This window comes from Nicotiana tabacum, chromosome 13 (assembly GCF_000715075.1).
Source record: "Nicotiana tabacum cultivar K326 chromosome 13, ASM71507v2, whole genome shotgun sequence".
Taxonomy (NCBI): Eukaryota; Viridiplantae; Streptophyta; class Magnoliopsida; order Solanales; family Solanaceae; genus Nicotiana; species Nicotiana tabacum.
In genome coordinates, this window is record NC_134092.1 from 38,383,690 (window position 1) to 38,409,880 (window position 26,191).

The 26,191-nt window shown below is 35.1% G+C and overlaps 1 protein-coding gene across 2 annotated transcripts; it reads left to right on the top strand.

Moving 5' to 3' along the window:
- Positions 1 to 2,330: 2,330 nt before the first annotated feature.
- LOC107802246 (uncharacterized) lies at positions 2,331 to 13,921 on the top strand. Of its 2 annotated transcripts, XM_016625710.2 has the most exons (14): positions 2,331 to 2,605; positions 2,682 to 3,295; positions 3,765 to 3,925; positions 4,837 to 4,897; positions 5,348 to 5,413; positions 5,528 to 5,613; positions 6,466 to 6,529; positions 9,926 to 10,138; positions 11,420 to 11,485; positions 11,740 to 11,819; positions 11,901 to 12,024; positions 12,334 to 12,393; positions 12,501 to 12,562; positions 13,146 to 13,921. In XM_016625710.2, the coding sequence occupies exons 1-11, from the start codon at positions 2,464 to 2,466 to the stop codon at positions 12,013 to 12,015; spliced, it is 1,668 nt and encodes a 555-aa protein (XP_016481196.1). In that variant the 5' UTR covers positions 2,331 to 2,463; the 3' UTR covers positions 12,016 to 12,024; positions 12,334 to 12,393; positions 12,501 to 12,562; positions 13,146 to 13,921. The 2 variants fall into 2 exon arrangements, with proteins under 2 accessions (XP_016481196.1, XP_016481195.1); XM_016625709.2 differs by lacking the exon at positions 12,334 to 12,393.
- Positions 13,922 to 26,191: the final 12,270 nt, after the last annotated feature.

Consider the following 26,191-nt stretch of genomic DNA (forward strand, 5'->3'; position numbering starts at 1 on the left):
TACCGAAGGTATTAATATAGTTTAGATTGTATATAATATTTATATTTTATCATGGTTGATAGAAAGTGTGATGTTCATGCGGAGGGCGAGTCAAGCAGGACTGACAGGCTTCTAAGCTGACAAACTTTTGAAGAAAGGGTACACATGTCATCTTGAGCGAATCCTATGTCAGGATGGGAGAGTAAACAAAAGAGCTTTATAAGACACGACACAAGTTCACATGTCACGCGCGCTTTGGGGCTTGATGTGATGTAGCCCGAAAGATAAATCCGTGCGAACCTAGGCCCAAAGCGGACAATACGTGCCATTGGCTTGGGATCTCCCTCAGTACAATGATGGGACAAACCTCAGCGAGGACGCTGAGTTCCAAAGGAGTGGGAGGATGAATATGATGCCCATGACGGAGGGCAAACTGATGAAGGCGGGTCAAGCAGACTTCTAGCTTGGTAAGCTTCCGAAGAAGAGCTGCACATGTCACCTTAGGCGAATCCCACATCGGAATGAGAAATAAAAGTTAAAAAAAACCCTTAATAAGGCATGACACAAGTTTATATGGTATGCGTGCTTTTGGAGCTCAATGTGGCATAACTCGAAAAATAAATTCATGCGGGTCTCGGCCCAAAACGGACAATACGTGCCATGGACTTGAATAATAAGAGAAAGCTAAGATAATTTTTCTTACGGAAAAGGTCCAAATATGCCCTTATACTATACGAAATTGAGCACATTTGCCCTTCGTTAATACTTTAGCTCAAATATGCCCTTACCGTCACATAGTTGGTCCATATATGCCCTCAGAGTTACACAGTTGGCCCATATATGCCCTTTTCGAAACGGAATCCACCCAAACTAATTAGCTCTTTCGTTAATTGTATTAAAGTGTATTACAAACACTATTTCTTTTTTATTAGTACTTTTTTTTCTTTATCTTTCTCTTTTCTTTCTTCTTTTTTCTTTTCTTTCTCCCTTATCCAATTTCCTCCATTAATGATGTCTTCTCCATTTTCATCACCAATTTCACTTGACAAAACTCATGAATTCCAATTACTAAGAAAATTTTCCCATAAGAATATTTTTATAGATCATATGTTTGTCAATTTTTTTAAAAATTTAACAAAGTAAGATTGAAATAATATTTATGTAATAAAAAATTCGAAAATCCAACAAAACCGAACAATCCAAACTGATATAATTGGTTTGGTTTGATTTTGATAAAAATCGAACCAACCCGTTCTATGTACACCCCTAATCTACATAGTTAATAAAAAAATAGAAAATGTCTAGCTGAAAAAAGACTAACAACTCAAATTTATAACATTACACCTTGAACTCTAGGCTTTTAATCATTAAATTATCTTTCTGTAAACAATTTAAATATTTTGGTCTTTTGAGTATTATTAAAGGTTGAGATGTTTTTATTATTTTAAAGTTTAAACCATAATTTTTGGAACAATTTAATTTCATTTATTTGGAGGGCTAGTGAAATTGAAACTTGATTACCTTATGAGAGAATTTTCTTAGTAATTGGAATTCATGAGTTTTGTCAAGTGAAATTGGTGATGAAAATGGAGAAAACATCATTAATGGAGGAAATCGGATAAGAGAGAAAGAAAAAGGGGAAAAAAAAGAGAAGAAAAGAAAAAAGAAGAAAGAAAAGAGAAAGGTAAAGAAAAAAAGTACTAATAAAAAGGAAATAGTGTTTGTAATATAATTTAATACAATTAAAAAAGAGCTAATTAGTTTGGGTGAATTCCGTTTCGAAAAGGACATATATGAGCCAACTATGTAACTCTAAGGGCATATATGGGCCAACTGTGTAACTCTAAGGGCATATATGGACCAACTATATGACGGTAAGTGCATATTTGAACTAAAGTATTAACAAAAAGTAAATGTACTCAATTTCGTATAGTACAAGGGCATATTTAGACCAATTGCCTTTTTTTACTTGACGTAATTGCTCGTGATATGCTTAATTGTTCTAGTTTCTACTGATGTATCTAAAATGGTATTTTCAGCAAGGACGAGGAACATAGAAAATAATTTATTTTTGGGTGAGTTTTTACTTAACGGGTAGGGTTAGGTGTATGAGTGGTTTTTTATATTTTGTTTGAGTTTTAATTATTTTATGACTATCTCGTCATCTTTTTTCACCGTATATATTAAGAATATAAATATATTTTCTCAAATACTTCAAAAACACAACATGTGTTAATTTTGATTGAGCATGACATAGTGTGTTAATTGAGTTGAATCATCCATTGGAGTACCATCAACATGCAAAATAACTTCCGTTCTCGAACAAAAATATTTAATTTTAGCCTCTATGTTTACTCTATAGAAATAGAAATTTCATTTTACTTCCAATTTCCCTGTCGTCTGTGAAGAACACTGCTTACACTTTACTTGTCTTCTGCTCCCTGAAGAAACTCTCATTACATTCTCAACTTGAGTGCAGCAAAAATGGTGAAAAAGGCATGGAAAATAATCCCACGGCCCCTCCTCGAAACCGTCCTCAACAACCACGCTCAACACCACCGTGTCCCTCAACCCCTTATTCTTCACGGCCCTCGTGGCGTCGGCAAAACCACTCTAATCCTCGAACGTAAGCATCATCAAATTACACAAACATGAATTACTCATCGTTTTTTTCTGTGTGTTTATACATTTGTGTTTTACAGGTCTTATGGGTAAATGGAACAGTGGCCCTCATGTAACAGGCTACGTGGACTTTGCAGAATCCATTAAAGATCATCACCCAATTCACGGCCAATCATTTCCTTGGTCTTCTTGGTCCAATTGCCCACCTCCTTTACTGCCCTCTCTTACAGCTCGACTCGAATGTTGCCTCGAATCAATGGCCCAAAAGGGTATTAAGCTTGGAACTATAAGCTCTCATCAAATTTTCACTGTTTTGAGTAAATGGCATGGACTTAATACAGCCCTTAAACAGATCCTAAATGGCAGTGTTTCTAACTCCAGGAAGGCTGTTTCGATTAGGAATAGTTCGGTGTTGAATTTATGGGAAAGGGCAGTTTTTGCATCAAGTGTTCGATTAAATGCCCAAGAGAGCTCTGGGTTGAGTTTGGAGGAACAGACGTATTATAAGGAAGCAATGGCAGCTTTGAATTTGGCTAAAGAGGTTATAAGTGTGCAGCAAAAGTGGAGAGCTAATGCGATTAAGCATTTGAATCAGACTGGTGGGTTTTCGAGGTCTTTGGCCAATTCAGCCACGGATTGGCCCTGTTTGTTATTGGAACTCCTTTCATCCGCCGCTGAAATAGATTATTTTCAGGTAATCCAAATGAAGTTGGCAGTGGCGGAGCCCTGGATTTCATATAAGGGGATTCAAGAAACTAGAATGTCACACCTAGGATTTAAACTTGTGACCTAAAGCAATTTTTAAATCCCCTTTGCCATTACACTAGAACATTTTCTGACAGTTTATATATAAACAAAAAAATGAATTTTTGTCTATTTCTGTAGTATAATTTTCCGGTGAAGGGTATTCAATTGACCCCCTTGCTTGAACCTAAGATTGGATTCATGAAAAAAGCTTATAATTTTTAGTTACTGATGAGAAGTAGTAGTAGGGAGCTAAAAGTGATATGTGTCTAATAAGCATGTTCTTTACCCTGTGATCTCACAGTAAAAAGTCTCTGAAACACGGCCCAGAGTTAAATGGTCTTCATTTTGACTTAGCTTGTGTCTTGTGCTTTATATAATATTGATGTTTTCTTTGTTGGACATGTCAAAATAAGTAGCCGAAGCTGGTGATAAACAATATTGAAGTTCTAAAGAATGCAATACTGAAGGATGATTCTACTGTCTGTGGGTCCATGTATCACGATAGTCTGATATGGAGAATGATAGCCTTGGGTGCAAATGAGAGATGTCTTCCAGTTATTCTTGTAACATCTGATAGGTAATGCAACTTAACTTTTTCTTTTAGCCTAGGATCTGCATGACATCTCAATGGACCTAGTTGTTAAACTTCCTTTTTATAATGATTAGTTGCATCATGTGGTTTGAATGTATGCATTTTGCCTCAATGTTATAACTAGAATCCACATAATTCGTACAAAATTAGATTTGGTATGCTGTCTCTCTTAGTTCAGAAATTTCAGGTTTTGTACTCACACAATACTGATAAAAAGAAGTGCAGCACTCCAACTTCCTTTCTTTTTCCTTATTCAATAAAAGGAATGCTGAAAAGGTGATAGTATGTTGTTTGTGGTTGAATGTGCACATAGTGTAGAGTAGTGATGGACATGGGGTAGTCTGTTTGAGGTGCTAATTATCCTCGTTGGCACATATCATGTATGTTTGAACCTGGAAGCATGCTTCGTATGTTTTATGAATTAGGGAGCTAAACTATAAGGCAGTTTTTCATTCAGTAGGCTCTAAAAGAATGGTCTACATCCCTGCATTTGCGTGACATACATCCCTTGAATGGTAAAGGTGAATTTTGTGTAAGCTTCAGAAGTTTAAAAGATAGGATGGTTTGGTGGTGGAACTTCATTGTAGCATCATTAATGAAACTTAACTCATAAACCGTAGCATAAGAGGATTCATAACTACTTTGGTCTGACAGGAGGAATTGATGCCCGTGTAGGACACATCAATAACAGCATGTTTTCTTTTTTAAGTAACACCATGTAATAACACTTGCAATGTAATTATCTTGCATTTGCAGAATAAAACTACACTAGCTATCTCACCAGCCTTACAGTAGTTGTTTTCAGATTTGTGACTGTTATATGCTCTGAGGAACTATCTTTAATTTCCTTTTAATTCAATTTGGAGATTCAACACTTAACAAGAAAATTATTGCAGCTACTACTCATATCGTGCCTATATGGATTTTGGATTTCCGGATATTTTCATCTCACGTGAGGTAAACACATCAGAATTATTCGAACTTGCTACTCCATCTCTCAATGAGTGCGAATCTTTTGCCTATAGCTTATCATGAAAACAAAAGGATGTAAACCTTTTGTGCACTTGTTTCAATATTATGCTCTTGTAAATTGTAAATTTGTTAAGGTGCACTTGATCCAGCTTAAACCTATATTTCCTGCCTTGTCTTGATGGGATCTGTAAATATAAAAGGATTTTCTCAATTGCGTGCTTCTTGCATGATTTTCTTTGCTTTACCTCTTCATATTACTTATTAAATGACAGGTTTCTTCGTTGAAGTGATGCCTGAGTCATCTTTCTCTGCAGTAGTTAAATTTATTCTGCAAATTAATTTGTGTATGCATGGTTTCTGTTTGTCTTACAGGTCTAGCTAAAACTAGCTTATTTTATGTGAACTATGGTACATCTCACTTTGTTGGAAATGCAGACATTTGGGTGGACCCCTGCAGAAGCTAAAATGCATATGGTTGACAACTATTTTAGTCAGTCAGAGGTATGATCTTCTTTACACCAGAAAAATACAATCATAAAAATATGCTTTTTAGCTTAAGTTATGTCATCAAGATGATTTTTTGTTGGGTTAATATTGATCATACTTATTCTGCAGTGGAATGTGATTGTTGAGGTGCTAGGGCCGAATCCGAGACATCTATTTGAGGTTTATGCACTCAAGCTAAGTAATTACTACCAGAAGTAAGTACTTATAGGTGCTTGTTCATGTATTATAATTGATCTGCAGCAATAGAGTCTGGCAGTTGTCACGTAACTTGAAATTTAGTCAATAAAATATATTGCTTATCTGGGCTTGCTTTTCTTATGAGAACATAGAAATTCAATATATGCACTCCACAGTGAAGGGGAATGTGGTTGACCAGTTTCATAGGTATATTAGTATAAACCATTTTTCTAGGAGAAGCTAAGAGCACTGGTCATTTTGTGATAATATGTTGTCATATGCCTAAGGACAGATATTTTAACTTCCAAAATAGCTTCCTATGGCATGTGATCTGCTGCAATTTACCTATTACTTTAACCTTTGGGAAAGAAAAAGAAAGGGTTTCGGGGGGAAGTAGACTAATGTAAGGATCATTGTCATATAACACTTAATCTTTCACATGTTTTACCAGAGGAAAGCAAGTGCTCTCTTTATCTTTATGTTTCCAGTGTTATCTCTAAACCAGTCATCATAGGTGGGGCTACATAGTACTTTTTCTTTGAATTGGTTTCCAAGGCTTTGGTCTAGTGGTAAGAACGCAGCTTGTGATGTGTGGATTGTGCGCACGTCATGGGTTTGAAACAAGGCGCAGACAAAAGCCTAGTATTTAAGTGGAGAAGAGTAGAGGAGCAGACTCATTACCTACCTAGTTTCGAACCATGCATCACGGACCTCAGGGGTTTCTCAGTTATAAAAAGAGAGTTAAATATGTCAAAAATTCTCATTTTCTGATAACATATGTGGTATTCTACGATAAACAGTTTTGTGCGTGAGCCATATTCTAAATGATTATCACAAACTAAGTCACTCTCATATTTATTTGAATCTAGGGTCATGAGTGAGAAGAGCAGTAAATTTGAGGATATCGTGGATGCATACTTGGCATATCTTCAAGTAAGTTCCAGAATAAGTTACAATTTCCATTGCATTTGGTTTTAACTTGTTTCAGTGGTGGAGGTTTTATCTTAAAAAGTATACAAGCTGATGTTTGTGAGGCAGATAAATTTAAATCAAAAGACCAAAGTAAAACCAAATCTCGATTTTTCGTAATAAAGTAAGAATTTTATCGAAATGTTTGGGTACAAAACACCCGTATACAAGAAGTAATCAAAAAGTAGAACAACCTATAGAAAGATATGGTTACTACAAAAGACACCCAATCTTCTATGCCAAAAGGATCCTTATGGGTGCACCAAAAGGAAATAAGGGATAAAAGGCTATTTCTTAATTGAACAAAGTTCATATCTTTCAGAAGCTCTCCTATTTCTTTCTCTCCGTATAACTCACATAAGCACAAATAGAGCAACATCCCAAACCCCGCGTCTTCTCATCCACCTACTGCAATTCCAACCGAACATGAGCTCTTCATGGTGCCTGCCATCACCTATTCATTCCAAACAAACACAAAATTTCGCACTATAGCCTCGAGGCTACTCGATAATAAAGAAGGAGATGGTCAACGTCTTCACCCAAGCCCTTACATATAAAGCACCTTCAGCCGTGAACATCACCCCTCTTGTAGCTAGCCATGTGAAAAAGCACAATTTTCTCGGAACCTTAGGTATCCAAATTGATCTGTGTGGAAATGCAGCCTCCTCCCTAACCAGAAGTTTCTCATAAAATGATTTAACAGAAAATACCCTGTTGTTTTCCGCCCCACCTCCGTACATCGTGGTTGTCCTGTAGTGTTCCATGTTTATGAAACTACTCAACTAGGTTTTTGAATTTTGTTACTTCCCTATCCTGAAAGATCCTTGTAAACCTCAAATCCCAAAAAGTCTTCTCTATCTTGTATCATTCTGACTCGTTGGATTGTCATCTCCTTTTGGCATGAAATTCTAAAAATGTTTGGGAATGCAAGTCACAAGGTATTGTCCCACTTGTCCCTCAAATTTTACCCTCCTTTCACCCCTTACCCTGAAAGACACAAAACCGCTGAACTCTTCCCATCCTTTCAGAATGTTCCTCCACAACCCGCATCCATAAGGCATAGTAATATTTTATAGTCCTCCAAGCCCTTCAAGACCTGGTACTTTTCCGCTATCACCTCTCTCCACAAAGCATGTTCCTCTATCCCAAATCTCCACAACCATTGGCCTTATTGAAAGCTCTCAAATCTTTAACACCAAGCCCACCCCAGCACTTGGGAGACGTAACAGTCTCCCACTGCACCAAGTGAAACTTCCTCGCCCCATCTGTTGAATCCCGTAGAAAGTTCCTTTGAAGTCTTTCCAACTGATCGGGGCCTGAAACATAGACATGAAATATGTGGGAATGCTCAGTAATGTGCTCTTGAGAAACACTTAGTTTCCTCCTTTGGAAAAATATCTTTTCTACCAACCTGCAGGCCTTTTCTCAACCCTTTAAATTACCGAATTCCATGCAACTTGATCTTTATTTGAAACACCTAGTGGCAAGTCAAGGTAGGAAGTGGGAAGAGCCCCAACCTTGCAATTCAAAACGTGTGCTGGAGTCTCAACATCCTCCATCTCTTCAACTGGTATGATCTCGCACTACTCAGATTGATTTTAAGGCCCGACACCACCTGAAACCATGTTAGCACATGTCCCAAGTATTCCAACGGAGTCTTATTAGCATCACAAAAACCCAAGTGTTAGCCGCGAACAATAAATGTTAAATCCGCACGGTACCATGTCCCAACTGCTGCACTGAAACGTCTTAAATATCCGCCCGCCACTGCTCTATCCATCATCTTACTCAAAGCCTCCATAACTAAAATAAAAAGCATAGGAGATGACAAGTCACCCTGTCTCGAGCCTCTCAAACTGCCTCACAAGAATCGACTACCTTATTCAATTGTAGAAATGCAAAATTTGATCCACTTTCTCCATTTTACTCTGAAGCCCATTTGCAACATAATAAGATCCAGAAACTCACAGTTCATATGGTCATAGGCCTTCTCAAGATCCAATTTGCTCAAAGTATCTGACACTCCTTGCTTTCTTCTAGAATCTACCACTTCATTTGCTAGCAATGTTGCATTCAGTATACGTTTACCTTCCACAAAAGCATTTTGCGAAGTAGACACAATCTCGTCCGAAACCTTCGTACGTTTATTGGAAAGCACCTTAGATATAATCTTATAGATGCTGCCTACTAGATTAATAGGTTTGTTATCCCTGGTGCTCATTGCACCCTTGCGTTTTGGAATAATGACAATCAAAGATGCGTTGAGGCTTTTTTCAAATTCTCCCCTCTCCTGAAACTCCTCAATGGTCTCCAACACCTCACCTTTGAATCTTGGGATTATCTTAAACCTATTGGTTTTGATCAGGATGCACCTTTTGAGTTCATTTGAAAAAGCAAAGGCATGCTTCAGTTTCTCCCGCTAGCCTGTAGGTGCGTTGGACTTTGTAACTATTTGAGCTTGCAGATGAGTCACTATGCAAGTCTTATTTTGTTTTCCGTATTGTATTCATGTATAAGGTCAAAAGTTAGCTTTCATGCAAGCTATTGAGTTTCTACTTTATGGACCTAGTGTAATAATAAGCTTATTGGCACATTACCGTTAGTATTGTCTCCCATTACATAGTGTACACAACTCTACAAGTAGGAATAGGCAAGATACATGCGAAGAGAATTGATATGAATGAGTAAATATATTATGTCAAGAAACTTGGTTGATCTTCTTTTATATCTACCAAGTCAAAATGGTTTCTTTTTCATAAGGTTAAATGTCCAAGATCTCTACCTTCAGAAGGTAGGGGTAAGGTCTCTATACACACTACCTTCCCCAGATCCCACTTGTGGGATTACCTTAGGTTTGTTGTTATTGTTTTTTTTTGTTTGTTTGTTGTTGTTGTATGGTTAAATGTCCAACAGTTATGTATTGCATAACCTAGAGAGAGTTGTGCCTTGCATCTTGATTTGTTTGATCCAAAATGCAATCTCATACATTATAGAGAGACTATCCTGAATTTCACGGAGTTTTGACAATTTGCATCCTTGGGATATCATGAGTAGTTGAGGAAATTTCTCTAGTTTGGGTGCTTTATTTGGAAGGACACGTGAATTAGGACTTTTAATTGAATTAAAACAATAGTCAGAAAAGTAAATGCAGAAACGCTCTGGATTGGGGCTCATAAGTAATTAAGAGAATAACCAAGTCATCAGTAGGTGTGTAAGCACTGCAATGAAATGGAGCAGACTTCTTAAATTTGTACAATATTCAAAATTTCATTCTGAAAGTGCAGCATACTAGAACCGCCAAATATTTAAAATATTCAATGAAGTCTAAGCCCTCATCTGCTATTCTTATCTGTACTGTAGGTAACAGTAGTTAATCCTGCCATGGATAGAGCATTGTCACTTCTACAGAAGTTTGCAGTTGATGCACGAAGTGGAAGAATTCTGAAGGACAAGCTATGTTTTGGTGCTCCCTGGAGACACCCTCCATCTTCTGATGATCCTGTATTGTGTTGTCAGTGGGCTAAAATTCAACTTATGGACTTTGTTCAGTCTCTCGTGAATGCAGAATTTGGGGTATCATTCATCTTGTTCTATTTTATAAGCATATAAGCAGGTGCTAGCTGTAACTGTCTAATATCATATGAGCATTGCACTAAATTATTCAATTTAAAGAGGTTCATTTCTTTCCATTGGTGCAAGTACCGTGGATCTATTATTTGCATGCTACTCTTGTTTTATGTTTTCACTTAGAAATCATGTAAATGATGCCTCTTTGCGATGCTTACTAGTCTATTAGCCGGCTTGGCCAAGCTTCTCCAAAGGCCAAAAGTGTTTTTTTTTTTCTTCTCAATTCAAGGTGTTTGGCCAAGCTTTTTTTTTTGGGGGGTGGGGGGGTTGCTTTTGGGAAGAAGTAGAAGCAGTTTCAGAAAAGCAGAAAAAAAGTATTTTCTTCCCGGAAGCAGTTTTGACTTTCCTTCTTACCCAAAATACCCTTAACAAAATAAAGTATATACCAAAATAACCTTACTTATTTTAAACGTAATACTTAGGATATTAATGTATAAGTATTTCTTCTTATTTTTAGCGACTTCAGAGGCGAATGCGTTTATAGTTGAATGATTTTTTAATATATTTAAATCATTTTAAAAGAATTAAAGTGCTTTTTAATTTTATTTTCATATTTTACTTAAATAAAATGAAAAGATTTAATTGTCTTTAATAACAAATTTTTGAGATTATATATTTACTTATAATATTAACTAGTAAGTAAATCTATTCATGTCCTTATTCGTAATTTGATACTTAAAAACACTTTTTGAAAAGCTTGGCCAAACACACATTATTGCTCAAAAGTGCTTTTCGGATTGATTAGCCAAAACACAAACTGCTTCTCTCCAAAAGTACTTTTACAAAAAGCACTTTTGAAAAAAGTACTTTTCAAAATAACCTGATTTTTAAAGCTTGGCCAAACAGGCTAAAACCTGTGGAAAGTATGAAGTTGCATATATAACAGCAAAATATAGGAGTATGAATCATTCTCTTTGTGATGGTCCACATGTCTCCTTATGTAATGTGTTATGTGATCAACGGCCTTACACTGGTTTCTTATTAGGTAAATTGCTGTGTAAAAGGATAAAATGAAAAACAAAAGTTGATGCCATGTATTTGTGCTTTTGTGATTGGGAAAGAAGACATTCCAAAAGTTGCCACCTAAATTTTGTAGATATAATATGATTACCGCTTTTAGAGCCATTAGCATCATAGATACTTAGTCATTCTTTTTTTTTTTTTTCGGATGAAGCAAAACATAGTCATTCTTTTTTCCTTGCTTTTTTACTTTGCTCCAATTTGCAGGTAAACTATCTAGCTGATTGTAGTCTTGAAATCTTTGATGATCCCTCTGCTATTGCATTAATAGAGGTACTATGTATAAGTCAATTCCACCTTTTCATCAGGATCTGTGCTTTTCATTTTTGTCCTGATTCTGTTTTTTATCCCTGTGGTTGCTATGGATATTTGCTGCACAATATTCTTGCTATAATTTGTAAAGGCACTGTGCGGCAAAAAGATGTAATTAAAGACCTGTCCAAAGGGGAAAGAAAAGATATCAAAAGAATCAAAATATCAATGCTCTGCCTATTACACTATCTAAATGCTATGATTACTCTTTTTAGGTCGGTCTGCTGTATTCACAACGGGATCCATCATTCATTCGTCCTGTTTCTCGGGGTATTCAGAGATGCCTTGTAAGATGGTAAGATTTGTACTTACATTCAGCCTGGCTTTGGAAAAACGTAGAAGCTCCCATATGTTTAGTCTTTTCATTTCAATACAGGCTTGTTCAAAAGCGAATGGAACTGAACTTAAAGAATTCACTCCAGCATCTTTGGCAGCGAGTCATACGGGGGCGCAGCTATCGCCATCTGATGTTAGAAGTAGGATACAAGTAGCTCATCAAGGTAATAATTGCTAATGAAACTTTTAAAAGGATTTGTTTGGTCAAGGGTCTTGTGAATATTTATCTATGGGATAGTCTCATTCATGTTATTACTTCACTTCTTTATATTTTAGAATCACTGAGTCAATGATGTCTGATATACATTTATGTAGTAATTCACCTGCTCACTAAGAATGTTGTAAGAAAGCAATGTAGAATGCTATGGCTATTTTTATTCAATTGTATATTTAAATGTGGTATTCAACCTTAAGTTTGTTTTCCTTATGCTTTTTGTTGGCTAACATACCATGTGCGACATGTGGTCTAATAGGGGCTATGGTGAATTAGTTACTGTTGGTCAAGCATTTTGATGGATATATCTTTATTTAAGGTTAAGACTCCAATAGTTTTTGTTTTCTGGAGCGACACTCTAGTTTGAACATAACTCTTTCATCTGATATCAAAAGTAAATAAGAGCTTTTTATTGCTGCATTTCAGGTAATTTGGGGTCAAGCTCATGCTTACAATGGTGAAGTTGTCCTTTCATCATTAAATAATTTGTAAGTTAATCTTGGAAACACTCATAAGTACCCTTCTCTGCATAAGTGGTTAGTCTTCTGTTGAGAGCTTGCCACTGAATCTAAATATCCATCAAACATGTGTTATTGCAAATGCCAATGGTTAAGTTTGAAGGAAGGAAGAAGAGAGGATATTCCTGCTTTCTTCCTTCTACAGAACTGATTAGAATTCCCAAGAAGGAAAACCATCTCACATATTGCCTAATATAGTTGTGCTAAAGCTTCTTGGCTTCCAAAGCCCTAGTGCTATAATAAAAACTACATATTGTTTCGTTGACATATTATGCTGTAAACCGGCCTTCCCCTTGGGAAATTGAGAATAATTTGCTTTTAAACACTAATTATGACTAGTCTTGCTATGATTCTTTTATCAGTGACATTTTTCATATGCTTGTTGTGGTTCTAGGTATTTTAGTTTCTTCTTGGCTTGAAGTTGTGCTTCACCGTTGGTTTTTACTTACAGTTGATTTCTAGAATACTGGGATTCTCTCTTTTCTATGTCGCGTTACACTGGGTTTATTGTTGTTGTTGTCGTATATTCATTGAGCTAGAGTTACTTGTGCAGTGCACTGTTGGTTGGAGCTGTTACATTTTCTCAGTGCTATATTGTTCGCATTCATCGTCTGTGATCCTTTAAGCTCGCCCCATCTTCGGTTGAATGTAACATCTCCATCTCCACCATAGATTTGAGTGATGAAGAATACACCTAGAGACATCCAGAGCTATTGTACATTTTTGAAGTCACTCGTGGGTGCTTTTCTTATTGGAGCTGGTGGTCTCCCTTCAGTACTTGAAGTTGGCCTTTTCATTTATTTCTTTTATTTACTCCTCCCAATTGGTATGGGAGATTCTATTATTTCATTTTCGGGCGTTGTGTGGAAAAAGGGAGAGAGACTGTTACCTTGAAGATCAGCCTGCAACGATTCACTTACACGGGCATCCATGAATAGTGTTTACCATTGATTTATGAAAGGAATATATACCAAGACTCTAACAACCTTTCTCCAACCCGTGGAGGCTCATTTTGTTTTGGTGCTTCCACAACTAATGGCTTCACAAATACCATTAGGAAGGACTGCATTTATGCATGTAGGGGAAGAAAGTTGAGATTTATTGTTGTAGAACATCTAATTTTCTCAATCTGCTAGGGAAAAAGCAAGTTGGGAACATTGTTTTCCTTCTAATATTTCATTTAAGGGTGCTCGTTAGTTCTTTTATAGATCATTGAATATATTGAGAAAGTTATAAAGTTGATAGGTAAGCTGGCCAGATGGTTTTGTAAGCAATGCGTTATACTCTCTTTTGGTCTGATATAATTCTTTCTTATTTCTCTTTTGGTCTGATATAATTCGTTCTTATTTCTCGTATGTGTAATCTGGAAGAGGATTGGAAAATCTTGGCTTTGCAGTTTGTTAAGAGTATTTTCTTGCTTCTCTGGAGCCACTGTAGTTCTAGCTATCTTCACTCTTAGCATATTTCTCTTTACCACTTTAACATATTTCTCCCTATGCAACTTGATTTTGGTTGAGGAAAAGAATTAATATAGTTGTCCTATTGGCGTTTCGACAGTCAATAATTCAATATGACAGCCCCAGAGATGGATCAAGCATACAACAATTGAAATTGTTCAGAAATTAATATCTAAGTAGTTAGAAACAACAGGATAATAGTATTACAAGTTTCAGTTTTTTCCATTACGAAAAAAAAGAACAAAATTTGTAGCTGTGTTAAGGAGCATGGTAAGGACAAATGCGAATCAAATTCTGCTGAACAAGGAGGAAATAGGAACAGAATAAAATGGTAATCTGTCCAGAGAAGCAAAGCAGCAAAGGTTATAAGTATTTGGACGTGGTGCAGCGGATGGGGTTGCTCTTCCCTTAATCAGAGGTCTCGGGTTCGAGCCCTGGGTATGGAAAAATCCTTGATAGGGAGCGCTTCCCCTTGAATGGAGCCCTACGTGGTGCGAATCTGGATATAATCGGGCTCTAATGCGGGTACCGGACATTGGGTGAGAAACCAAAAAAAATAAAATCCTTCCCTACAGAAATCATTCACAAAGAAACAAACACGAATCTTAAATTGCTAGTAAATAAGAATACACATCTGATTTCCGATATGTTTCTACTCTAGAACAATAAGTCATGAGTTGATATTATTCATAATAATTGGGTAGTCAAAAGAAGTTCACAGAAGTCGAATTGAAAAAATAAAAAGGAAAAGAGAAAGAGGAACTCTTGCAATTTTTTCTTGTAGTGTTGTTGAAATGTTTCTCAAAATAACAATTGAGACATTAAATACTCAAAATTTTGGATTTTATTGTCTTTGGAAGTTATACAATTTTACTACTAGGCTTGATTAGTCTATTAACAGAAAGAAGGTAGGGGTGTACAAACCAAACCGGAAAATCGCACTAAATCGAAAAGTCAAACCAAACCGATTAAAAAACTCAACTAGGTTTGGTTTGATTTGGTTTGGTATTGAGTAAAAAAATCCGAACCAAACCGACATATAAATATATAATTTTAAGACTTTATATAGAATTTTATTTAAAAGATGTCTAGAAATATTTGAGATCCTCTCATGAGATATAATATTTAATAGAATTATAAAGTGCATTTATTTTTATTTACTTTAAATAATAAATTATATCACTTTCTTATTATGTGCTATTGGAATGCGTCAATCATTTATTTGTTCTTTCATATTCATATGTCAAGATGTATTATATGTTTTTCGAATTTGAAGTGGTATTTCGATAATCTAAAATTACATAGAACATATCATTATTTAGGTATCATATTGATTTTTATGTTTAATTATTAAATTTGGTTAATCCTGAAAACGTACATCAACCAAAAATTATTGGTAGACGACTAAGAAAATAAACTAATATGTGTTACTAAAGAAAATTCTCCCGTAAGATCACTTTAATAGATCATATGTTTGTTATTTTTTTTTTTAATTTTTAGTAAACATATATTCACTTATCAAAATTTTATCTATAACTTTAATAATGCAAGATTGAAATAATATTCATGTAACTAAAAAACCCTAAAAATTCGACAAAACCGAACCAATCTAAATCGATATAATGGGTTTAATTTAGTTTTGATAAAATCTGAACCAACCCGACCCATGTACACCCCTAAAAGAAAGACAAAGAATTGAAACGAATTGTAGTTAAACTTTTCGAAATGAAGCGGAGAAAGATGTCCCGCCTGTGGAGTTCAATGGTATATTTGGTATGAAAAAAATATTTATTGCGAACAAAAAAAAAGGACTTATTTTCTGGAAAGGAAAATAATAAATTTCGAGATTTTTACATGGTTGCTCCTTTTTTAAAAACTATTCTCATAAATGAGTAGTCGACTTTGTTTATTCCAAAAGCGGCATATTTTTTTTCCTTTTTAGCACTTTCACGTTGATAACTCCATTAACTAAGGAATCCCTCTACATTAATACACTTTTTACTATATTTTCATTTCCCTCACTCTTCCATAATTTCTTTTTTCTCTTCCATAAATAACACTTACCCAAATATATCAAAGATTCTGAAAGAAGAATATCTCAAAAATAATTTCCTCCGCACAATGAGAATTTTAGTATTTAATTTTTTGAGTTTTAAACTTTTTCTTGTAAAATTTTATTTTAACTCAAAATATACCTTTAATATATTTCAAGTATATTATATTGTGATAATTTACAATGTAAATATTCCATAAATATGTCATATATATTTTTTATATGTATTTATATTACATATATAACTTATATATATACATCATAATGCATAATTATATTGATGTTATTCAAAGTATATTGCTAGCAAATACCTTACATAAAATTTAATCTAAAATATTAACATGCCACTAATATGAATATAGAAAAAAATATGTCACATATACTGTTTATATACAGATAATTTATACAAATATGCACGTTATATTAGTGCAAAATATAAATGGTATATTAATAATATCTATTTAAATATAAATAAGTGTATAAATAACATATGCATATATACATGATTTTTCCTTAAAAAATACATGATTTATAATATACCACAAACATACATTATATTGTTTTCACGAAATATATGTATTTTATTTCTATAGAATATACAGATATATAATTTTGCAAGGATTAAGTTGAATAAAAAGGTCCATTTTGCAAAATATTAAATTCTAGAACTGCCTTTTTAAGCAGCTTGATTCTTGCTGATTTGAATTGAATAAATCTGCTATATGTATAAATATTTTACTGCCATATTTGTTAATCATTAATTAATGCTAATTTTTTGTATTATTGTCACGACCCAAAAATTACTAGCCGTGATGGCACCTAACTCGATCCGCTAGGTAAGCCAACTAACAGACAATACAATCCAAATGAAATTATAGGAAAATAGTAAATAATTATCTGGGCATTTATAAATTAACCCAAGAACTGGTAGTACAAATCATGAACTTCTAAAACTTAGAATTTACAAAGCTGATACAAATAATTACACGATCTGTTTGAATGCTACATAAACAGATTAACAAAATCTAAAGCCACCAAGGACAAGTGACATCTATATCCGGAATGCACGAACATCTTCAGGGTCAGCTCCCGACATCACCAGTAGCTTCACTCTAAAAGTCTGCACGCAAGATGCAGAAGTGTAGTATGAGTACAACCGACCCCATGTACCTAGTAAGTATTTTGTCTAACCTCGTCGAAGTAGTGACGAGGCTTTTTAGTAAAAAGATGCTCACTAATAAAAATATGTACTGAAATCTAGCAATAAAACTATACTACAGTATAACAGGATAGAGTACACGAAACGAATGTACAAAATAATAACGAAGTACTAAAAGAGATCACAATTCAACAGTTTCCAATATCTCAACCAATCTTTTCCATAGAGCGAAACCAATAAACCACAATAGTCACCCCATAACTTTCATAACGTGAGGAATATACTCTGATATCAAGCCAATTGCACGGCAATATTCTTCGTGCATTTATCTCATCCTCACCAAATATACATACAACAGTACCAACCGGATGGCAGAAATGCCGATAATAGTAATGACAAAGTAGGAAATACGCAAGTAGTAATAATGAACGAGAATGTACATAAGGGCATCAGTAACATACTAGGCGGAAAGCATAGAGGCGATGATAACAATCAGGAAAAGAAATGTAACTTCAACTAACTAGCATGATGGAGGCATAAATACAAATATAACGAATAAGAGGGGAACACATGATCTTTATGCGTTAACAAGTAGAAGCATGAATGACTAACACGGTAGAAGGCATGTACAAAGTGCAACCAAAATAGATACGACAAAGATATAATTATGACAACAGGAAGTAGGCATGATATTTGCAAGTTTAGCAAGTAGAAGGCATGAGTAACACAATAACAAATAAGATAAAGAACAAGAACATGTCATTGAGGACAAGTCACATAAGAACCATAAATACAACAATAACAGCTCAATGTAACACCATGAACGTATACACAAAGGAAATATATAACAACATAATGCATGTTCCTCGTCCTCACCTACACGGAAACACCCATCGTGCCATGGACTCATCATAATTTAAAGCATGATAATATAAATGAAATGGCACGGCATCACCCTTCGTGCTTTTACTCACATAACATAGCACGGCATCACCCTTCGTGCTTTTACTCACAAATGATATGGCACGGCATTACCCTTCGTGCTTTTACTCTCAATAATATGGCACGACATCACCCTTCGTGCTTTTACTCTCAATAATATGGCACGACATCACCCTTCGTGCTTTACACTCTCCCTCACATTATAATGTATAAACAAAGGCATGGCATCACCCTTTGTGCTTTACACTCTTCCTTACCAAGCATATGTATATCAATGACAAACAAGGCAGGAAGCATAAATATCGTCAAGGAGAGTGTTTAAACGAATATTCCAAATGAATCCCAATCACAACTTTTCAAGCCAACAATAGTTCAATAAACCCACAAGAACCTTATTATTCAAGTATTCCAACAAATCTCACAAATGATTTACAACACAAGTATAGAATCTAGTATCTCAAGAATATCGGCCGTATCAATGTATTAATGATTATGCATATTGATGACCGAATTAAACACACCAATATATTCTCAGAATTCCATCAAATTTGATCAAGTTATAATAAGCTAAGTCTTAGTTTCTAACATTTAATACTATGTTCTTAGTATCTAGGAGTCAAGTAAGGCATGATGCAAGAAGGTCACGTGATTCTACAAGACACAATTTATAACATAATTTACCCTCGAGCATGGTTAACCCTGGCACATGCATATATGCTCGTCATCTCATATATGTATCACCCCCGCATGTAGCAAACAATGTCAAATAGTAGGAAAAATTCCCTCAACAAAGTTAGGCAAGACACTTACCTCAATTCGGCTAACTCAATACTCAATTTAGCTTTTCCTTTACAATTTTACCTCCGCTCGGCTCAATCTAGCCAAAGACGACTTAAATACATCACACAATACAAGAAAAAATAATTTCAATTAATAAAGCTGTGATTTTTATACAATTTCTAAAAAGTCAACAAAAATCAACCCCCGTGCCCATCCGGTCAAAACTCGGGTCCAAGGGTAGGTCTTGAATACCCATAGTCTCACGAGTCCAAATATGTATTTTGTTTCCAAATTCGAGTCCTATTCGACTCTCAAATCTTAAATTTTTATTTTTCAAAGTTTTGACAAAATCCTCAAAACTTTCCCTAGATTCTCATGAATTTGATGTTAAATCTTATGTAAAATCATGAAATGTAGTTGAGAATTGATTAGAGGTACTTACCCAATGATTTGGTATGAAAATTCCTTCACAAAATCGTCTCCCATCGAAGTTAGGGTTCAAAATATAACAAAATGAAGCTAAGTCTCGAAATTCTCAGCATTTAACAGGATGCAAATGTCGCATTTGCGACAAGGGGTTCGCAAATGCGACCTCCGCAAATGCGTACAAACATCGCAAATGCGACCCCTGACAGACCAGGCCTTCATCACAAATGTGATATAGAGTTCGCAAATGCGAAACTCTTCAGGCTTCGCAAAAGCGATAACTTCATCGCAAATGCGATCCAGTCCCCAGCAGTCTATGTTCACAAATGCGAACACTACCTCGTAAATGCGGTAGTCGCATTTGCGACCAAAACATCGCAAATGTGATGAAACCAGAACAACACTCAAGGTTCTTACCAAAACACTCCGAAGCTAATCCGAAACTTACCCGAGCCCCTGAGGCTTCAAATCAAATACCCACACAAGTCTAAAAATATAACACGAACTCGCTCGAGCGATCAAAGCATCAAAATAACCTCTAGAATCACGAATCGGACGCCAAAACGCATGAAGATCAAAGTAAACTTCAAGAACCTCTAGAATCGCAACCGAGCATCCGAACCATATCAAATCAACTCCAAATGGCGCCAAATTTTGCAGACAAGTTCTGTATGACGAAACGAACCTACTCGAGGCTTCAAATCACGCATAACAACCTCGAAACGACGAGTCGCACCTCAAGTAAAAATCAATGAACTTTAAAACTTCAACTTCTACAATCGATGCCGGAACCTATTAAAACACGTCCAATTGACCTCGAATTTTACACACACGTCACATTTGATATTACGGACCTACTCCAACTTCTGATATAGGAATCCGACCCCGATATCAAAAAGTTCGTTCCCGGTCAAACTTCCCAAAAAATTCAACTTCCGCTATTTCAAGACTAATTCGACTACGGACCTCCAAATTATAATCCGAACCCGCTCCTAAGTCAAAATCACCCAACGGAGCTAACGGAACTAACGAAACTCCATTCCGAGATCAAATGCTAAAAGGTCAAATTTGGTGAACTCTTCCAACTTAGAGCTTAAATCTTGAAGTTCATTCTTCCAAATCGATTTCGGATAACTTGAAAACCAACACTGACGATTTACGCAAATCATAATACATCATGCGGAGATACTCGAGCCCTCAAACTACCGAGAAAAAGCGTAAATGCTCAAAACGACCCGTCGGATCGTTACAATTATATTTTTAATAGTCTGCTATTAATGAAAGTAGCCCAATAATTTTTCCCTCTTTTGGGCAGAAGTTATTTTCCTTTATAAGTATCGTAATTCTTAACTTTAAATCACAATTTTAATTGTTTGGACAATATTATCAATCTTAATAATAAACCTTTTTATCAAAACACTATCATGTATGCTAATATTATAATTATCAGTCTTCTCTCTCTATATATATTTTCGAAAATATTTTCCTATGTCGAACCAAGCAGTAAAAAAATGTTTTCTTGAGATAACCCATTTATCAAAATTCTGTTTTTAAAGAAATGACCTCTTGATACCAAGTATATCCAAAGTTATCATAGTTTCACAAGTTCAAATCCAATGATCTTGCAACTATTACTAATAATATGTTGAGAAAATGAAAATTTTGAGCAATGATTAGACATGCCTAATGGTTGCAGGGCCCTTGGGAGTTGGGACCCTCATGTTTGGATGATTACAATTTTGTCAAAAAACTGAGGCTTGACTTGTATCATGACAAATTAAGCATTTGGTTCATAATTCATAAGAGTTCTTTATTTCTTTGGAGAAATGAAATCCAATCATAATAATCATGGTTCAAGCATGCTTATTTTCAAAAATTTTGGGCTCCAGTTTACAGCTTTAATTAGTTTTCACTCAAATCAAAAACACAAACGAAAATTCTTCGACTATAATTACAGCAATTACTCTCTTGAAGTAATTATCAATTCAGCCTAATCTAAGCAGTACAACGTTTAGTTATAATTAGCTCAGTCCAGTTAAGTTTAGCAAGGATTAGAATTACAGTACAATAATTGAAGTTTAACTCCACCAAACGACATTCCTTCATTTAGAGTTTATGTGGTTATTTGTTTGATTTATAATTTTGTCCATGTGAGTGTTGCATAGCTAGCTCCACATATGGTTTAAGAAAGATGATTGATCAATTTTTCCTTTTATTTGAGAGAAAATAGTTACTCCCTTTCTAATAGAACGCTCTCTTTGAAAAATCATTATTCATAACATAAAGCAATGGACTTCAACCTTTTTTGTAGAGACCTAAAATATCTTATCAAAAAATTTTGAAAAAGGGAAAAGTATGAATTTCATGTAATTTTGTTTATATAATATAAGATGATACTTTTATATCATGTACTATTAAAAAAAATATATCATGTACTATGAAGTTCATCTTGAGACGGCTTAAGAAGAGAAAAATATTAATCTTTTTGTTAAATTTGTAATAGGATAAAGCAATTATATTTTAAGAATGGTCATATTTTCAGTCCGTCAATCAAGAACAATCTTTGACAGAATGACAATTGAAGTCATCAAACAATTAATAGTTATTTTTCTTGTCAATGAGACCTTGGCCGATCGAATTATTAGAAACTTAGGTCCAAATGTTATGAAAGTTTAATTTAGGTTTAATTTACATTGAATCAGAATATGACAATTTCTTTATCGATCAGTAATCAGAATATTATATTCATTACGGATGAAAAAAAAAGAATGTGACATTCATTTGACTTTGTATTTGTTATTTTCCTGCTGTTAATGTCTTGAGATTATTTATTTCTTCTGATATTATTATATATACATTCTTTTGAGAAAGCGAAGCTACTTTTTTTGGGTCAAAACTGGTATTTTCTTTGTTAAAAAAAGGATCAAATAAAATATTTACCTTTTCATATGTGCTACTAACTCATGCACAGTGTGATTTATGGAGCATTTGACATTAGCTTTTACCTTTTAGCTAGTTATATTTCCCTTTTAATATTAATGTAGAGATGCTCTAATTATTGTGAGATATGATTGTTGTCGATTTCTCTTTCACATGTTAATTGTGTCAAATATCAGAAACAAAAATTTATAAACAAAAACAATTTTTCCCAAGTTCAATTTTGTATCCCTATTAGTTCTATATAATTTTTTTAAAAAAAGTAATTGTATGTCACGATCCGAATTTGTGTTTTATGTATCGTAAAATCCATTAAACCACTCACCACATGCCCCTTATTCTAATGGTGAAACCTTTGCCAAATTCTCATTTTTCAGTCCATGCATGAGCTGTAACCCCCTCTTTACCAACCACAAAATCTTCCCATTTTTATTTTCAAAGTTCTTCAACCTCTTCATAATCATACATACATAGCCTTCTCTTTGTTCCTCCATTTTAATCTTCTTCCTCTTCTTCATCAATCTCCTTCTTCTCCTCCTGCTCACACAGAGAAGGAAAAGAAGAAAACATACGAAGAAGAGAAGAAGAAATACTTTTTGTATTCTTTGTGGAGAAACAAAAAACCATCAAATTTTCATCATTTTCCCAAGCTTTTCTTCCATATACATAAACTTTTTGTCATTCACGTAGGTAATGCCCTTCTCTTCAAAACTTTATCTTATTTTCGGTTTCCAACGAAGAAGGATCACAGCAGGCTAGGTTAAACGATCAAAAGATTCAAACCAATTAATTCGGAATTGAGGTGTAATTGATTAATATTTTTCATTTTGTCTTTCTCCTATTAAATTTTGGGTTCCAAGCCCAAAAAAATATAATATCAACATAGAACGGAATAAACAAACCTTCGGAGAAAAAAGAGATTTGACGAGAAGAAAAATGAACGGTGATAACAGGCCGAAGACGTTATGGAAGATCTTGAAGAAACGGCTAGGATTTACTGGGCTGGCTTGTTGTGGGCCTTCTTGGAATATGAGAGCATCAGACGTCGAAGAAGAAGAGGAGGAAACCCAAATTTACGGGGATGAAGAAGAGCTCATGATCGAAGGACGGCTGAATTTGGCGATGGTGTTGGCGGCGGAGCGAATAGGGAGCGTGACTCCCACGATGCAATTCAAGACGTTGATGAGATTATTCGAGGAAATGGACGATAAAGATGAGATGAACAATAAAGAAGGGGGCGGCATTGATGCGGTGTGTTGCGTGTGCATGGAGAGGAATAAAGGCGCGGCTTTTATTCCATGCGGACATACTTATTGTAGGATTTGTTCAAGAAAGCTTTGGTTGAATAGAGGCTTGTGCCCTCTTTGTAACAACACCATTGATGATATCCTTGACATTTTCTAATGTTATTCTTCACATTTTTCTTCTCTTTATTCTTTTTCAAGTTGTTGAACTTTTTTCTTGATTGTCAAAAAGAGGAGATAAAATATTTCACAGTTCTTTGACGATGTAAATTAGGTTGGATGCCCTGTAGCAGACAATCTACTACTTGCTTCTGCATATTTTGTAGGGAAATGAAATGAAGAAAAGAAAAGAAAGGAAAGCAATATTCGAAAAAGAAGAAAGCAAAAAGATATATATATATTAGTCTTGCAAACATACTACATTGTATAAATCTTTGAATGCCCCAAAATATCCTCATTAGTTATTGCCACCGGATTAAATTTGAGGACATTTTAGTCCATTCAACAAAATCTTATCAATAATCTAAAAGCTAAAGCCCACTTTTTCAGGATTCATTTCTATCTCTAAACCCATTCACCTCTCCTCTCATTACAATTTGCAGTTGCAGAGATGGGTTTTCAATTGTTAATTAACCGTCATCTTCTATTTTCAAGAACAATTTTGTAGAACGCCTTTCTGTCGATGCAACAGAAGTATCATTAACGTTCCAAGTATTTTTGGTTCACATTCAAGACGAAGTTGTAATTTTTAGAGACAAATTTTTAGCGCGCGATGGTGGTGGTGCCGTGGTGGTTCCACCGGTTCTGCAACAGCTAACAAAAAAGGTCGATGAAGGCCTTCGTTGATAAAATCTATTGAAGAAACGTTCAAGAAAAGTCAAACAAGTATTTTTTAGAACCGCCAAATCAACATGATAATTGATTGATTTTGTGATTATTTCGTGTGTTATGTTTCCCCCTGTGTGGTGGATTGATAACATTGGGCTTCGTGGTGGTATCTGTTGAGCTGGCGGGATGGTTTCTTCATTTTCATTCTCTTTCCACCGTTGGGTATATTTGAGTTATTGTTTGTTGGTGCACAAATTGCTTGGTATGTGTCTCTAAGTAGGATTTGTGTGACAGGTCAGTCGAGTAGCTTGTACTGGATAAGGTGAGATTATTGGGCCTGAAATGAGTGCCATAGGATTTGATTAAGATATGTTTGCAAGAATTGTGTCACTAGCCAGCTTAGATTTTGGCTATGGTTCTTATCGGGCAAGAAAGTTTCACGACTTGTTAATCTGATGGGTGGTTATGAGTTTCTGTATGTTTCTTTCATCATCGACAGTATACGAAGGTTGAGAACAAGGTTTTAGTTGATATGAGGTTTGTTACCGGTGGGTTATCGAGCAACTATTGCGGTCAGAAGTTATTGCTATGAGTATTTGAGTTATGTAGTATATCATGTGATTATGTCTTGAGATATGGTTATGGATTGATACAACTTGTTCACAGTTATACGATGCATAGATGCAAGAATCGGGTCATATAATGAGTTTCAGATGTTGGAGATTTGGGTTTTAAGGTTTATGGACTAAGGTTGAAGTAAAGATCCTTTGTTAGGTGGTATTGTCGGGCTTATATAGATTGGGGTGACATAGGATAACCCATGCTTATGTGTATGGTGAGGGTATATGGCGATTTGAAGGTTTTGGAACGACTCTTGGCACGTTCGAGGACGAACGTATGTTTAAGTGGGGAGAATCTAACGACCCGACTGATCGTTTTGAGCTTTAGCATTTCATTCGGTGGTTTGAGACTTTAAGTAGCTTCATATTATGTATTATGACTTGCGTGTATGGTTGGTTTAGATTTTCGAGCGGTTCAGGATATATTTGGAAGAATAATTCTCGTTTTAGAAGTTTTACATTGGAAGAGTTGACCAAGTTTGACTTTTGGGTAAACAGACTCGGAATTGGGTTATAGTTATTCTAATAAGTTTGTATAATGATTTTGGACATTTTCACAAATTTAGGTTAAATTCCGATGAATTTTGGATAAGTTTGGGTTGTATGGTGATTGTTTTCGATTTCGACGTCGATTTGAGTATAAAGGTTACCATATTGAACAAACGGCCTTTGATTCGTGTTTCGACTAAACCATTATATCCGTATCGTAATTTCGAAACTATAGAAACTGAAATCATCAAGTTTCGACATCGTATGGGGAATTTATGATCATTTTACTAAGAACTGGGTTGCCAGATTTTTCATATTAATTACGAAATTGCCACTGAATTCGTATTTAAAAATCTGAACTATTTTCAAATATTGAAACCAACATATCTCCTTTATTATAAGGTCAAATGGAGTGATTCAAAAGTCTAACTTGAATAGAACTTTACGAGGAATCCATTGGAGGTATCAAAAGAGAGTTTCAGGATCGTTTGGCATAATAAACGAGGCAGAACAGCTGGGCATATTTTGGCTATTAATGATATTTGAGTTTTTCTCATCTTGAAAGTTTGGGATTGGGAGAATTCAATGATGTTCTTCAAGTTCTTTCATGGGGTAAGGTCTAAACCATAACCTAAGTATTTTTCTTTTATTCATTCCTTTGGTT

Bases quoted from the DNA above. Each gene is read 5' to 3' on its own strand.
- LOC107802246 (XM_016625710.2), top strand. From the start codon at position 2,464: ATGGTGAAAAAGGCATGGAAAATAATCCCACGGCCCCTCCTCGAAACC. The intron at 4,898-5,347 runs GTAAACACATCA...TTGGAAATGCAG, and splicing joins ATATTTTCATCTCACGTGAG to ACATTTGGGTGGACCCCTGC. The intron at 5,614-6,465 runs GTAAGTACTTAT...ATTTGAATCTAG, and splicing joins CTAAGTAATTACTACCAGAA to GGTCATGAGTGAGAAGAGCA.